This window comes from Wyeomyia smithii, chromosome 1 (genome assembly GCF_029784165.1).
Source record: "Wyeomyia smithii strain HCP4-BCI-WySm-NY-G18 chromosome 1, ASM2978416v1, whole genome shotgun sequence".
In the NCBI taxonomy this organism is placed as follows: domain Eukaryota; kingdom Metazoa; phylum Arthropoda; class Insecta; order Diptera; family Culicidae; genus Wyeomyia; species Wyeomyia smithii.
Genome location: NC_073694.1, coordinates 194,875,805 through 194,892,175, shown reverse-complemented (window position 1 = coordinate 194,892,175; position 16,371 = coordinate 194,875,805). Strand labels below are relative to the sequence as shown.

General features: G+C 41.8%; 1 protein-coding gene across 1 annotated transcript; it reads left to right on the top strand.

Annotated features, from left to right (window-relative positions):
- Nucleotides 1–1,056: 1,056 nt before the first annotated feature.
- Nucleotides 1,057–2,994, top strand: LOC129728582 (luciferin 4-monooxygenase-like). The gene is made up of 3 exons (XM_055687032.1): nucleotides 1,057–1,490; nucleotides 1,573–1,894; nucleotides 1,951–2,994. Exons 1-3 carry the CDS (start codon nucleotides 1,136–1,138, stop codon nucleotides 2,909–2,911), a joined length of 1,638 nt encoding a protein of 545 aa, XP_055543007.1. The 5' UTR covers nucleotides 1,057–1,135; the 3' UTR covers nucleotides 2,912–2,994.
- The last annotated feature ends 13,377 nt before the right edge of the window (nucleotides 2,995–16,371 follow it).

The following is a 16,371-nucleotide window of genomic DNA, read 5'->3' as shown; positions in this document are numbered from 1 at the left end:
GTAGTGCTAGTATGCATGAAGTTTACAATATTTTCTACTTAATTCATCTTGTTGATTCAACCGCTTAGAAAGTTACGGTCTTCAGCAAAGTTGTTCAAGGGATCAAGGGATTTGGGTTTATTGACAGTGTGGCTGGGAATGAGACCAAGCGATGCCCGTATTTAAACGCCAATTTGATGAAACTAGTCGAATCTGTCGTGGATACAATCGCTTTCTGTATAAACGTTATATAAGGTGAAAACAGGATCTTCGACATAACTCTTGAAGGTTCTGGAGCTTTGTGAACCACCATTATGCATTTAGGACAAGTATCAGCTAACTCTTCACAGAGAAAGTGCGATCTATTCTCGTAACATTTTACGGGTGTTTCCGTGGATCGTGTCCCAATGTCAGTGGAAACTCTCGCTGCTGCCAATAGAGTTCCCAGGAAGGCTATCGATTTTAATTCAAGCCATAATTCAAACCGGGCCCGGAAAATGTACCCCTGTACCCTCAGGCGCATACAAGAGATGTTGCGTCCCTTCGAGCAATCTTTAACTGGTCTCTACAACTGTCACATTTTTTTCTGTTTGGAAATCTTCCTACATGATTCCGGTGTTTAAGAAAGGCGATAAGACTGACGTATCTAGCTACCGAGGAATAGTGTCAAAGTGTCTGGAAACCATTGTTAAAGATGTGTTGATCAGTTCGTGGAGAAATTACATCAGTCCATCCCGGCACGGATTCTTCCCGAAGCGATCAGTTGAAAGCAATTTATGCGAATTCACAACGACTTGTATTGAAGCTTCGGATAACGGTACACAGATTGATGTTATGTACAAATGCAGTATTGACAGAGTTAAATCAGAACTCATTCAAAGTTAAGATGTTGTTGCTTGTCTGAGCTACAAAAATGCATGCCATAAAAGAAAACATTTAGGCGGTTTTAATTTACAACCATAATCAAGTACGTATATTGAACAGCGTTATCTCTCTCTCTCGCGAGAAGATCACAGTTCTCTCTTGTACATCTGAGATTAAAACTCGTCTTCCTCAACTTTGTTGTAATCATCCCGACAAAACAACCTATCTAATCAGCCCTACTGGAGGCAATTCTGTTCAGTCTAATGACATCTCGCCTACGGTGCAGTACGAAATGAAAGTGCTCGGAGAAGATAAGTTGAATGACCCAAACATAATCTACGGTGGTCCGCTAGCAGCGGAGGTGGTCAATCGAGGTTGCGACTCCCTAGGAGAGCTGATCGTGCGCGAGTTCCGCAAGACTCGCGAGAAGATAGCCCTGATAAGTGGAATCAGCACTCTCCAGCTAACCTACGGTGGACTGCTGGAACAGTCGTTGGCTTTGGCCGCTTACCTGGAAGAGCAGGGGGTGCAACGAAACGATGTAGTGGCACTGATCAGTGAGAACCGTTTCGAGTTTCCAGTTGTTGTGTTTGCCCTGATGTTCCTTGGCGCTACGGCTGCTCTGTTCAATCCCGGTTACTTAGAACGTAATAGGCGATATCACATAATCATTGATGCTGTAAAATATAATTCATCTGATAAGTACTGTTTGCGTGTTATTTTTATCAGGTGAGCTCGAGCATGCCTTCAGGCTGGTGAAACCAAAAGTCATCTTCGCGTCGGCTCAATCCTATCTACCAGCGCAGAAGGCTAGTCTGCGAATTCGTCGACCGGTTAAGTTTATCTATCTGGATGACAACGGCCGGGGACAGACATTGCAGAAATGCTTGGAAACCTCCAGCAGAAAATTCAAGCCCGAATCCTTCATTCCACAGGCTGTGGATATCGAGAATCAGATCGCGCTGATTGTGATGTCTTCGGGCACCACCGGTCTACCGAAAGGAGTTCAGATAACTCAACGGAATGTGATGACGACTATGTCGTACACTAGGTTTGCTTTTGGTTTTTGTTACAGAAATAGGTGACTAGTTTGATTTGAAATTTCAGAACTTTTCTGGACACAATCGGACCCGACCAAGAAGAAATGGTAGCAGTTGATGTAATTCCTTGGTTTCACGTTGCCGGGGGAGTATCGATGCTTAACTGGCTGGCCAACGGCATGCGGTTGGTTTTTCTGCCCAGATTCGATGCGAGAAACTATCTGAGCTGCATACAGCAATATCGACCGAACATGTTGAATGTTGTGCCACCCATTGCCATATTCCTGGCGAAAAACTCTCTGGTTGATGAGTTTGATCTTTCTTCGGTGAAAATGATAATTAGTGGAGCAGCACCACTGAGTAGAGAGGTGGAGGATTTGATTCGAGCTCGGCTGAACGTAACTTCGATTCGGCAAGCGTATGGAATGAGTGAAACCACGTTGGCAATCTTGCTTCAATTGGACGTGGAAAACAAACCTGGAAGTGTGGGTCGGGTTCGCGCGGGTCAGTGGGTTAAGGTGATCGACCCGGAAACGGGCAAAACACTTGGCCCCTTCCAGAATGGGGAGCTGTGCTTCAAAGGAAGTCTTATCATGAAAGGGTACATTGGAAAGGATGGAGCTGTTGATCAAGATGGTTGGTTGCATACTGGGGATGTTGGGTACTATGATAACGAGAAGGATTTCTACATCGTTGATCGATTGAAGGAGCTTATCAAGTACAAAGCTTTTCAAGTGCCTCCAGCCGAGCTGGAGGCCATCTTACTATCTCACCCGGCGGTTAAGGATGCTGCAGTGGTTGGGTTTCCAGACGATCGAGTCGGTGAGTTGGCTACCGCTTTCGTAGTGCCAGCCGATGGAGTGAGCGTGAATGTGCAGGAAATTGCCCAGTTTGTGAACGCTCAAGTGTCGGTTCAGAAACGACTTCACGGCGGAGTGAGAATAATTCAGGAAATTCCGAAAACGGCGAGTGGTAAAATATTGCGGCGCAAACTGCGTGAAATTCTGAAAGGCATATCCAAGCTGTGATTGTACATGTTTGATAAGAAATAAATTTTTTTAAAAATGTTCTGAAACGAAACCTTCGAGAGAGAAACCCTTTCCTCCATAAGTACTTTCAGTCACTTGTTTCATTTGGCTACAATTTAGAAAACCTATTTCCTTTGTTCAGAAACGTTATTGCAGAGCAAACTCTTTGTTGCTGGCAGAAACCATGACATGACTGTTGCTACCTAACCGATCAATCGTTTCCCAAAAACTGAAACGTTTTGTTTTATTGAAAAGCACACCCATCGATTCTTCCGAAATTTTGTGCTACATATCGGAAAACTCCCGTAGTTTAACCCGAGTGGCTCTCTTTGATGGTGGCTCATGCATTACGCAGCTGCTCTAATTCTGAACAAGTGGAACCATTTTCAACATCACACGGGAAACAAAACAAAGGAAACACTCTTTTCAAGTTCGATTGCCATAAGCCTAGTCGATAGTGGGTCAGCTTGCATCAGGTACGTCCTTGAACGAAATCTGTCATTCTTGGGCATAGGTTCCGGATTCCTTCTGGCTCAGTTTAAAAGTACGAAGAGCCGTATGAATAATTGAGTGGTTTTGTCTCCAGAAGTTCCTGGTTGCCATATGGACTTGGCTGTTGTGGAAGCCCATCATATAATGCTCTTTCGCAAAACAAAAGTGGGCACAGTGGGGGAGTTTCTCAGCTCCAGCACTTTCTCCACCTCCAGCGCTCGTTGTTTTTTTTTCTTTTTCGACTTTACTAGCGTCGGGTGCGCACGAAAACGTAACCGTAACTTCCCACATGGTGCATGCTTACGGGGGGCTTTTTCCGGCGTAAATCTCAACCGTCTGTTTCACTCGTGCTGAATCTGAAGGCGAAAAAGTTGAAGCAGATTCGACTTCGGCTGGTTTATATCATTGTTGTTTTTTTTCGGAGTAGGAAAAGAGCACATGCTTAGACTGTTTTAGGAATATAAATTAGGTTAGGTCGAGAAGCACCAATCTGTCTTGTTTGCGCTGATATCGATACACAGCATTAAAGTTTTGCGGGTACAATCTCGAACCTATTCAGTGCGACAGTTTGTAGTACATCTTCGGCAATCTGCGATCATCCAGATTCGAAGGAATTCCCTCGAGTGCCATTGTCCAACTGAGCCCAACTATCACGGTAACACAGTCAGTGAGACAAATTGCCGCACGGAGAAGGTCACAAAGTGGGTGGCATCCAAACAAAAAGAAAATCATCGTTCGCATGTTTTTCCTCCTTTCTGTCTGCTCTAAACATCCCGGTCGGGGTAAAACTCAATCGAAAAGGAAAGATCAACTCCCAAAAGTATTCATCGACTAACAACGGGTCTACAACTGTGATTCACGTTTTTCCTTCGAAATGTTGCTAAAGCGAATAGAAAAACAGACAACGATTTGTAGTAGTGACACCAATTTTCAGCAAAAACGATTCGATAATTTATGGCAAACTAAACGCCGAGCTTGTTGTGTTACATTAGTTACTGTCGACTTAGATTCGATAGTTCTTGGAACTTTTTGCTTGTCCCGAATAGATGAATAGACCCGCGAGGGTAAGAAGCGTGAATGAGAAAGTTGTCTAGCTACTATTGATCAGTGACAATTGAGAAAACGATGTGGTAAAACATATTAAAAGCTTCCCGAAATCAGACTGATTGAGGTTTCAAAAAGTTCACCGAACATGGTTCGTTGGGCGGTGCTTGTTACGATAAAAATATCGCAATAATGTGTTAAAAAGCCTACAGCGTTGTAATCGCTTGTTTATTTTAATTATTGAAAAAAAAAACATAACATTCATAATTAATTAACCTCTCGCGTTCAAAACAAACCAATCAAAGTAATGGCATAAAGCTACAGGGCACACTATCATGAGGCACTCCACTGCAAACAGGTAATTAAAATACCGGAGCAGCCTACGTTCGGTAAAGCTACTTAAAATATTTTCACTATTCACTTTTCGCGAGCATTTTGTGCCCTGTCGATGCCGGGAAGGGAACGGAAAGAATGCTGCGATTGACCGTATGTCAGGGGAAGGCGAACTCCATCAGCTGGGATCTTCATCAGTGGTTGTTCTTCTCTGTGTGCCGCTCTACCGAGAGCGTCGGCTCGGATGCTGCCGAAGCTTGCCGAGATGAACGAGAGCGTGATTATTTTGTCCTCGAAAGCTTCAAAACGTGTAGCAGAGAACAAGAACGGAGATGTTAAATTTTGCTCTCGGATGCTGCGAATGAATAGCTAGAAATGCCCCTGGTGGGTGGTTTGGGTGGTTTGCGCTAGTACTAAAATTACACTGTGAAATCTGCGAGAAACTGATGCTTATTTGGGTTGTCGTTAAAGTTCACTTTGCACAATTTATTTTCTGTAGCGCTCCTGGTGGTCAGATCTGGAATGTAACCACAACAGCTTGTTTTGAAATGATTCCTCTTCTAGTGCGATTGAGGTTAAGTGGGGTAAAACGGTCCTTGAAAATGATGTGTCCAAAAACTTCCAAATACTAAAAAGTGCAATAACTCCTGCTAGACTTCATGGATTTTTTTGAAAAATTTGGGTTAAACATTCCTTGAAGAACTTTTTTTCAAAAAATACCGTCAAAATCACTAAAACTGTAAGAAGTCGGGTTACACATGAAGCGGCAGAAAGAAAATTATTTTCGAGATCAACTTCAGAAATTCTCTCAATTGCGTTTAAATAAGAAATATTGATAAATTGTCAAACAGGAATAAAAAAAGATTGGACAGGTGCCTTGAGATGTGACAGAGATGAAAAGATGATGGAGTAAGATGTCAACAAAGTGTCTAAACTAGGATGAGTAATGAAGTAAAGTAAAAGATTTCATAAACACCAAATTGGAGCAATTTTTCCACTGTTATTCCTTTAATATGTAACTAATGACTTTTGCTTTGAGTACTCAACTTTTTTTGATTAACATGGTTCCGGGATAGATCTGTTTCTTGAGCTCAGATAGTAAATGATTCAAGCTTCAATATGTTCAAGCAGATGGGTAAGGAAGTTTCACAAAATTCGTAAATTATAACTAAAATTTAATAAATATATACACTAAGGTCGCTATTCACGTAGTTTATTTACGCGGGTTTCTTTTTACGTGACTTTTTTTACGCGGATTCCGGAATTTATGCATTTTTTTTTCGCGGATTCCGGAATTTACGCGTTTTTTTTACGCGGCATGTATCCCCCGCGTAAAAGCGACTTAAGTATATCCCAAGTAACACGGTTAAGTTTGAAGTTTTAAATTAGTTTATTTGACACGGCACGATACATTTTCTGTTTTACTGAGCCAAGTACAATTCGTTTTAATTCTACGTTAGCAGGGAAAAGAGGGAGGCCTTTTCTTTATTCTCGCGGCCGACTACGAGCTAGTGGGGATTTAAGGTGAGAGGAGGGGAGATACAATTTTGACTTAAAACTATTTTGGAACTTTGTTTTTCAACTGGTAGAGCAATTGTATTCTTGTTTGTTGTGGGTTCAAAATATTTGTGTAAGCATGGTTGCGGGCTCTTCGTTTCCGTGTCTTCAGCATAGCATATTTGTATCCTTAAACTGACAAATAGACAAAGAAAATTTTAAATTTTAATGTCAGCGTTTTTCAGAAAGCAGTATAACTGTGTCATGTACTGGAGATCACCGCTTCCCAGAATGTCTCTAACGGGTACGTTCGGTTGTCTTCCTCGGGCCCGAAGGGAATCTATAAGCTCGGACCTAACACCACAGTATTCGGTACACGACCAAACAACATGCTCGATGTCATGGTAGCCATCGCCACAAACGCAGTGATTACTGTCTACAAGCCCTATACGAAAGAGATGCGTGTTTAACGTGTAGTGATTGGACATAAGTCTAGACATCACGCGAATGAAGTCCCGACCTACATCCAACCCCTTGAACCATGCTTCCGTCGATACCTTAGGAAAAATGGAATGTAGCCACCGTCCCAGTTCATCTGAGTTCCATGATGATTGCCAACTGTTGAGTGTTCTCTGACGCAAAATGCTATAAAATTCATCATAAGCAATTGGTCTTTCATAAATATCGCCATCAATAGCACCCACCTTAGCTAAAGAGTCAGCCTTTTCGTTACCCGGAATCGAGCAATGAGAAGGGACCCACGCTAAGGTAACCCGGTAATTTTTATCTGTTAAAGCACTTAAAAACCACCGTATTTTCCCCAGGAAATACGGGGTGTGCTTCACAGGCTTCATCGATCGCAGAGCCTCAATGGCACTGAGACTGTCTGTGAAGATGAAGTAGTGGTCTGTGGGTAGGGTTTCGATGATTCCAAGAGAGTACTGAATAGCAGCAAGTTCTGCGACGTACACGGAAGCAGGAGCATCGAGTTTGTAGGAGGCGGTAAAATTTTCGTGGAAAACACCGAAGCCAGTGGACTCATCTAGATTAGATCCGTCAGTGTAAAACCTTTTATCATAACTAACATGTTTGAACTTATTCGAAAAAATCTTAGGGATCTCTTGGGGTCGCAATTGATCCGGGATACCAGAAATGTCTTGTTTCATGGTGGTGTCGAAAAATATAGCATTATTAGAAGTATCTAAAAGTGCGACATTGGAGGAATCGTATGAAGAAGGATTAATATCTTGAGCCATATAGTCAAAATATAAAGTCATAAATCTGGATTGAAATTGAAGGTCGACCAACCTCTCGAAATTTTCAATTACTAATGGGTTCCTAACTGTGCATCGAATTAGCAACCGGTAAGAGAGATTCCAATAACGATGTTTCAACGGAAGAATACCCGCTAACACTTCAAGACTCATCGTATGGGTCGACTGCATGCAACCCAAGGCAATACGCAAACAACGATATTGTATTCTCTCTAATTTTATAATGTGCGTGTTCGCGGCGGAGCGGAAGCAGAAACAGCCGTACTCAAGAACTGACAATATCGTTGTTTGGTAAAGCCTTAGAAGGTCTCCTGGGTGGGCTCCCCACCAGGTTCCGGTAATCGTACGAAGAAAATTAATCCTCTGTTGGCATTTTCGTGTCAGATACCTAATATGACAAGCCCAGGTGCATTTAGAGTCGAACCAGACCCCGAGATATTTAGCGACTAAAACCTGAGAGATCGTTTTACCCGTTAGTAGGAGCTGCAGCTGAGCTGGGTTATGCTTCCTAGAAAAAACGACCAACTCAGTTTTCTCCGGAGAGAATTCGATACCCAGCTTAAGAGCCCATTCAGACAAATTGTCTAAGGTATCTTGCAATGGTCTTTGCAGATCGCTAGCCTCGCTACCAGTAATGGATACAACGCTATCGTCTGCAAGTTGCCTTAGCGTGCATGAATTTGCAAGACATTCATCGATGTCATTGACGTAAAAATTATATAAGAGAGGACTTAAACATGAGCCCTGGGGAAGGCCCATGTAACTAATTCGGGAAGTTGTCGAATCGCCATGTGAGAAATACATATGCTTTTCTGACAACAGATTGAGCAAAAAGTTATTCAAATTTAGTGAAAGTCCCTGCGAATGAAGTTTCGCGCTTAAAACTTCTACAGAGACAGAGTCAAAAGCCCCCTTAATATCCAAGAACGCAGAAGCCATTTGCTCTTTTCGAGCAAATGCGAGTTGAATTTCAGTAGAAAGCAACGCTAGGCAATCGTTCGTCCCTTTGCCCCGGCGAAAGCCAAATTGAGTATCTGAAAGTAAACCGTTTGTTTCGACCCATTTGTCTAACCGTAAGAGGATCATTTTCTCCATTAATTTCCGGAGGCAAGAGAGCATTGCAATCGGCCTATATGAATTGTGATCAGAGGCAGGTTTCCCGGGTTTCCGAATAGCAATGACTTTTACCTCCCTCCAGTCATGCGGAACAATATTTAGCTCAAGAAACTTGTTGAACAAGTCCAACAAGCGTCTTTTTGCAGAGTCGGGTAGATTCTTCAACAGGTTGAATTTTATTCTATCTAACCCTGGAGCCTTATTGTTGCACGACAGGAGAGCCATTGAAAATTCCAACATCGAAAATGGAGGCTCTTCCGTAGTTACTATAAACGCGTCGCGAAAGGTTTTCTGTTCCGGTACAGAGTCCGGACAGACCTTTTTGGCAAAATCGAGTATCCAGCGATCTGAATACTCCTCACTCTCATTCGAAACGTCACGGTTCCGCATGCGCCTGGCGGTATCCCAAAGAGTGCTCATCGCTGTTTCCCTCGACAACGCGTTTACGAACCGCCGCCAGTACCCGCGTTTTTTCGCCTTTACTAAGCTCTTCATCTGCCTGCCCAGTGCCTCGTACTTTCGTAGTAGGTTGACAGTGCCGTACTCCCGGTAGTCCTTATACGCCGCGGACCTTCGCGCGTACAGCTCAGAGCACTCTTTGTCCCACCATTTGTTGGGAGGGCGTTGTCTAATCGTTACCCCGGGTATCGGTTTCGTCTGAGCTTGCGTCGCGGCGTCGATTATCAAGCCAGCTAAGAACGCGTATTCTTCCTCCGGAGGAAGTTCCTCGTGAGTCTCGATAGATTCCGCTATAATAGACTCATAACGCTTCCAATCAATATTACGTGTAAGGTCGTAGGAAATATTGATTGGGTTCGGGGGAGTTGAACCATTAGCAATTGATATAACGATTGGAAGATGATCACTACCGTGGGGATCGTTGATTACTTTCCACTGGCAATCTAACGCTAGTGATGTCGAGCAGAGGGATAGGTCAAGCACGCTTTCACGTGCCGGAGGATTAGGTACGCGTGTCGCTTCCCCAGTATTCAAAACTGTCATATTGAAGTCGTCGATCAAGTTACAGATTAAAGAAGATCGGTTGTCGTCGTACAGCGACCCCCATAGCGAACAGTGAGAGTTAAAATCTCCCAAAATCAAAAAAGGTGCGGGAAGCAATTCTGCTATATCAAGGAGTTGCTTCTGTTCAATCCGCGCGGATGGGGGAATATATAACGAAACAAGGCAAAGGTCTTTTCCATTCATATTCGTTTGAATGGCAACAACTTCAATATTCGAGATCGAGGGGAGGTCAATTCTGAAAAAAGAATAGCACTTTTTGATCCCTAAAAGTACCCCTCCACCGTGTGAGTCTCGATCTCGACGAATGATGTTAAAATCGTGGAAATTAAGTTGGTCATTTGAATTGAGAAAAGTTTCACAAAGCGCGAACGCATCACAATTGTATGTGTTTATCAAATGTGAAAATAAATCAAATTTGGGGATGATACTTCTGCAGTTCCACTGTAACACAGTGACAAAATTCCTAACCTCTTTCAACGAATTAGTCATCGAAAGATACGATAGCTGAAATGAGGGGCCAAGTTGCTGTGAGTTGCTTCAAAAAGGTTTTCACTGTTGGGAGAAGGGCAAGAAGAATGTTTTGAAGGGGATCTGGTATGTTGAATGTTTTAAATATCCAGTCCACAATATCAGAGAATTTTATGAACCCTGTTTCTTTTATGTCTTCTGATCGAGAAATGGGTGCCCGAGGGGTTTTTGGTGCCCCAGGAAGCGGTGGGTACTCCTGGTTTGATTTGAAATTAAAACCGGGGGGTACTTGCTTCGGTTTTTCTTCACCGCTTCCTTTTTGTGTTGTCTTATTGGTCATTCCGCTAGGGGTTATCTTACGACCTTTACGAGAAAGATTAGGAGAGTTGAGCATTCTCCTCTTCCTAGATCCCTCTGGCAAGGCATAGGAACACCCTTCGACGGGATCGTCAGATGTACCCTCATCGGTTGGCAAAAAGGAAAAGATGTTTCCTGTCGAGGGTGGCTCAGCCCTCTTAAGCATTTCTGCAAAAGAGCGCTTTGATCGTTCCTTAAGGGAACGCTTAATTTTTTCCTCGCGCTGTTTGTACGCGGGACATGCCGGAAGGTCATGCCGAGTTCCCTCGCAATAAAGACACTTTTCAGTATCCCCACTGCAAGCGTTCTCAGCATGATTGCCTCCGCACTTGCTACAGCGTGCCTTGTTGCAGCAGTAGGTGGCTGTGTGACCTAACTGCTTACAGTTTTGGCAATGCATGACCCGCGGTACGAACAGGCGTACAGGTAGACGAACCCTGTCCAAGCGGACGTAGTTCGGCAGCGCGGATCCGGCGAATGTTACTCGGAAGGAATCCGAAGGGAGGAATTTCTTCTTCCCTTCTTCGATGGATACTGAATGCAATTGCTTGCAATCCAGTATCTTTACACTTTGCATCAAGGGGTTTTTAAAGCAGCCAACTCCATGACGCAAAATGTCATCGACAGTGAGATTCCCCTCGGTAACCACACCGTCGATTTCTACATCCTTGGCAGGGATGTACACGCGATACTCTCTCGTGAAGAGCTCGTAGCCAGCAATTTCGTTTGCTTGCTTCAAGCTACTCACGACAACTCGCAGTTTGTTCGGCCTCACCTTCGTAATCTCGGTTACGGCCGAAAAATGTTTTGCCAGGTCTTTGCCAATTTGGATAATATTCAATGGCTTCTTTATGGGCCGGAAAAAAACAACGTAGGGACCGCCAGCGGCATCTGGGTAAGCTTTTACCCGTACTTCCGGTACTCTTGGTACAGGACTTGGCAAAGGGGAGGGCACAGGGGAAGGTAGGGGTGTGCTGATGGGAGAAATTTCAATTTCTTCCCCGTTTGTTTCCACCTCCAGGAAAAGTTGCACCTGCATGTCGTCCATTTTGCGGGAGCGTTACGCTCTACCGCACACAAACGATAAATATTCGAATATGGGGGGGGGGGGGGTTCAAGTAGTTGATGTTAAATTTTAAAAACAATTTTTCAATCTACAATGGATCAAATAAAAAAAAAAGACAGTAATACTAATACTAATAACAATAGTAATAATAATAATAATAATAATAATTATAGTAATAGTATTAATAATAACAATAATGATATCAATAATAATATTAATAATAATATTATAACATAGTAATAATATTGATAATAATAGTAAAAATTCTAAAGGTAATACTTCACCGAACGTCTAAGTCACGACCTCACGGCTGATAGTAGGATTAATCGAGCGTCTCCGCAGAACAAACAATGACGATCCAGCTTCGTGTTGAGACACAGTGGCCGTGTCCTACACGCGACCTTGTAGATGCCACTTGTAGTTGACTTCCACTCGCTCGATCGTATGATGGTCCGTGCTGCTAGCGGGGTAACAGCGGTGCGGGAGAATTATTCTTGCTGATATATCAGCTGCGTATCGAATCACTGGCGGGGTAGCCTGCCCCTACCAGTGTGCAGATGTTTCTGCCGATATATAACAGTCTATTGTTATTGCGCAGCACGAGAACTAATCGACAAAAAAACACCCGTACGATAACTCGTGTATTGTTATTTTGCGAACTCAAACGGAGATAAACAATTTGCGTCTAATCGAGACGAAAGCAAAACAACGAATGAAGTAACACGGTTAGTCTTTAATAAGTTTAGGTAATTGATATATAACGAATCTCGTCACTATAACAATAACGTATAAACTTATATACAACTTGTTAACAACTCAAAAAGCGCAAGGGGCGGAGCCAATATAAAACATATATTCAACTTCAAATGAATTGTTCACACGACTTATATAAAACAACTTTATAACGACTATAACCACCACTCTTACATAACCAGTACCAACAAATGGTGGCCTGTTATTAATGGGTCATAAACAAATTGCACAAATGAGTTGAAATTTCACTCGCTGATGATTGTTTCTAATACATACAAAACAGATGTCCCACGAAAATAATCATGGCTCTTCATTTGAGAAATTATCAAGACAATCCATTGATAGAATAGGGTGTTGGTATAGTGATTAAATACAATAAATCTACGTGCGATTTCAGATTTGTCGTGAATATTTGCCTTGTACTTCGTTAAAATTTACGTGCTTCGAAAATACCACAATATGATAGTCATCAATATCATATTTTTTTATAAATTTGAAATAAAGAAAAAAGTAACAGATGAACTCTAGAGGAATGAGCCTCAGGTATATATATTCGATAGGACTATATTATGAAACGTGCCTTTAGCACAGAAAAATGGTGTTAAATATTATTTCACCACGTCGCTTGCGCTAACGAGGCAGCCATGTTGATTATTAGCATTCGTTGAATGGGTACACCGATTGCCCAAAGATTTTGTACGTTATATAACCACTATCTATAAAGTTTATTTCGGTAAAAATATCGCAAAATAATTGAAAAAAATGTTCATTGAAACATCAAGGTGAACTAAGATGTCATGCACTATGTACTAATTATTTGAACTTTCTTACTCTTTTAGTAAACCAAATGAGGAGTAATTTCTGCCACAATTTGGAGATGGAATCGTGAAACCAATTAAGCAAGGTTATATAAAGCTACTACAATCTATAAAAATCACCGTCACCATCTTGATTACTGTAGTAGAGAAAATAATATAAAAATTCTCCTAACTGAACCACGCATTAAGTAATATATTTTGAAATTTAAATAAAACAGGAATATTCAAACATTGATTTGAGGTTATTAACGATGATCAAAATAATAAAAATGAAACCGAAGATCGTTGAGCGAGAAAAAAATGAGAATTGAAACAAATCATGGCCGATCAGATCAAACGATTTTCTTGTTTTAAGTAAGTTGAATCATAAATTTATTGACTATAATTTACTGTCAAATTAATTATTTATGTTTAATCAAACATAAATTCCCTGGGTATTTAAATATTTTATATAATTTTGAATATTATAACAGTATTTATGAACTGCACTGTATTTGATGGAGAAGAAATAGTTCACACCATAAAATCACATTTACAACTGATTTAAAACTGAACTACAACTTTCGCGGCCATTTTTCAATTTTGTCTCCACTATACGTTTTGCTGTCAAACACATATTCACCACTGTTGTCTCTCTTGCATTCTCAAGAAAAAAACTAGTTATAAACATCAGTTTTTACAGCAATTCGTAATGTATTTACAACTTCAACTTGTTATTTCGATTTAAAACATCATTCCGATTTAAAACATCAATGCGAGTGAATTAAAACTCAATGTTTTCCCTGTAACTTATTTATGACTTATTTATAACTTTTTTCTTTCATTTTTTTCGTAAAAGATGTTGCATGTGTTACTTGGGATAACTCTGGTCGAAGAAGACGAAATTGGCAAAAATGAAAGATCACTCCTTTTCAATCGCTCCTGTCCAACTTTGGAGTCCATAGCAAGCTCGGGAGTGCGTCAGAAGGCCGCAGAGTATTTGCTCACCAGGTCGCTTCCATGTTTGCTTACGAGAAAACTTCATCCAAGTTACTGAGGACTTTACGCATTCCGCTACGTCCGCTTTAGCTTGACTGTATGCACTAGAGATGATCGGGTTTGGCTTTTTTCAAACCCGTACCCGATTTTTTTTCGGTTCGAACCCGAACCCGATCTGAACCCGAAAATTTTATTTTTGTGAAACCCGAACTCGAAACTGTGAAACCCGAACCCGACCTGAACCCTAGATTTTTTCTGGGGTCGATTTTTTAAACCAATTTGAGGCTGCCCTGAAGCTTTGAGCAAAAACATCATATCAAGAAGACTGGCATCTCTGGATCGATCCCATACAAATGACAAGCGCCAAATCAAACAGCGTACTCCATCTGTTAAAGGTGGAAGTTTGCATTGCTGCGAAGACAGAGTGGGCGTATGTGGTGGTCCAACCTGTGCATTCGGCTTGCATTCGCATCGCTAACACACACACTAGCATGCGTCAACTCGCTGTCTGAAAAACTCGCTGTCAAAACTGTCGCCCAATCTCAGGCAGAGTTCATAGTCTTCTTGATACGATGTTTTTGCTTTGAGCCTCGAATGGTATTGGTATTTTCTAGTTGCATGATATTAGACATCATTATTTTATAAATATGCTTATTTGATATTGTCGGGTTTTCAACCCCAAACTCGAACCCGACCCGAGCCCGAAAAAAAATTTTCCACCAAACCCGAACTCGACCCGTACTCGACACTTTTAAAAATTTTCCAACCCCGAACCCGACCATCTCTATATGCACTACCTGGTACGGAGCCCAAATGGGTAACGGGTGCTGAGTTTACCGTCAATGATGAGCAATGTTCATACTAATCTTGATTGATTTTGAAATGTTACTGTTTTGTTTTACCCTCTAACTCTGAAAAGTTATGTCATGTTTGCTTCTTCCAAATCATGGCTTGAATGAAAGCCTTTCATTGATCTCTAATAGTGTACACTGGATTCTTTTTTACGCGATTAAGTTCAAAAATATGCATACGTAATTATTGAACAATCCCTTAGTAAACATGTGCTTCGCGGATTTCAGTCGAGGGTAAAGACGGTCTCTAACAAGACGGAAATGAGCGGTCCGAGTATGCTTCCTTGTGGTACACCTGATGCGAAACGTGTGGCACAACATCAAATGCTTTGCAAAAACCAAGTAGAAAAAGTGAACCTGGTTTTTACCCAATAAGGTATATTACAAAGGAGTGGCAGATACGATTTCAATATGCGATCAGAGGCGGCGAGTAAAAAGTTGTAACGTCACAACAATCGTTTACGTTCGGCATTCAAAAAGTAAGGCATAAGCATACATGCTTCTCCCAAAAATCCCGATGAACAAAAACGCTGGCGTTTGTTCTGTCGGGTGCCAGATCTTCCCGCGAACTTTTATGTTTGCTCACAACCTTTCTGCGCGGAGGATTTTGAACATAGGTTCCAGGCCGATTGCCGGCGCATTTTAGCATCGGAAGGTAATGTATCAATCTGTCTAAAAGTAATTATTTACGTTTCAGCCGTTCCAACATTTTTTACACTTTCACCGGTGAATCCATCATCGCGGACGGTGCGAGCCAGATCTGCGCTGGTAGCAGAGTTACCACACGAGGCAGATGCACGAGGTAGACACAAGGCAACATGAGGCAGATGCACCAGCTGAAGAATGCGCTCCTTCGGTCGAGGTCTAAGCACCGGCGAAAACATTTTTTCGACTGGGGCCGGCGGTGGCGTGTTTGATGAAGCGAGTCAACCAATGACTGAGTGTTCTACTTACGACGATATTCATCCACAGATCAATTGTCAAAAAGAAACTAAAAAACTCAAAGACCTACAATCCATCGCTGATCGCGAGAGGTTGCAAATACGAAATATTCAGGCATAGGTATTCAAAGTATTTACAAGAGTATACGTTATCATTTTCGTCAGTAAATTTTAAAAGATTTCGTAATCTATGACAATATCTGGGAGACACATATTGTTTCTGATATTATTATAGTACAAAAATATAATGCACTCGATACGGTTTACGATCCATATTTTAAACAAAATTCATACATGTTCCTGCGCCCAACTGTGTATAATTGGTTGTTGTGACGTCACGATCTCAGTACGCGAAAAATGTTGCTATCTAACACTTGCAACCACGCTCATCTGCCGCTCCTTCGTATATACCTTATTGGTTTTACCTCGATTTCTTTAAATAAAAAAAT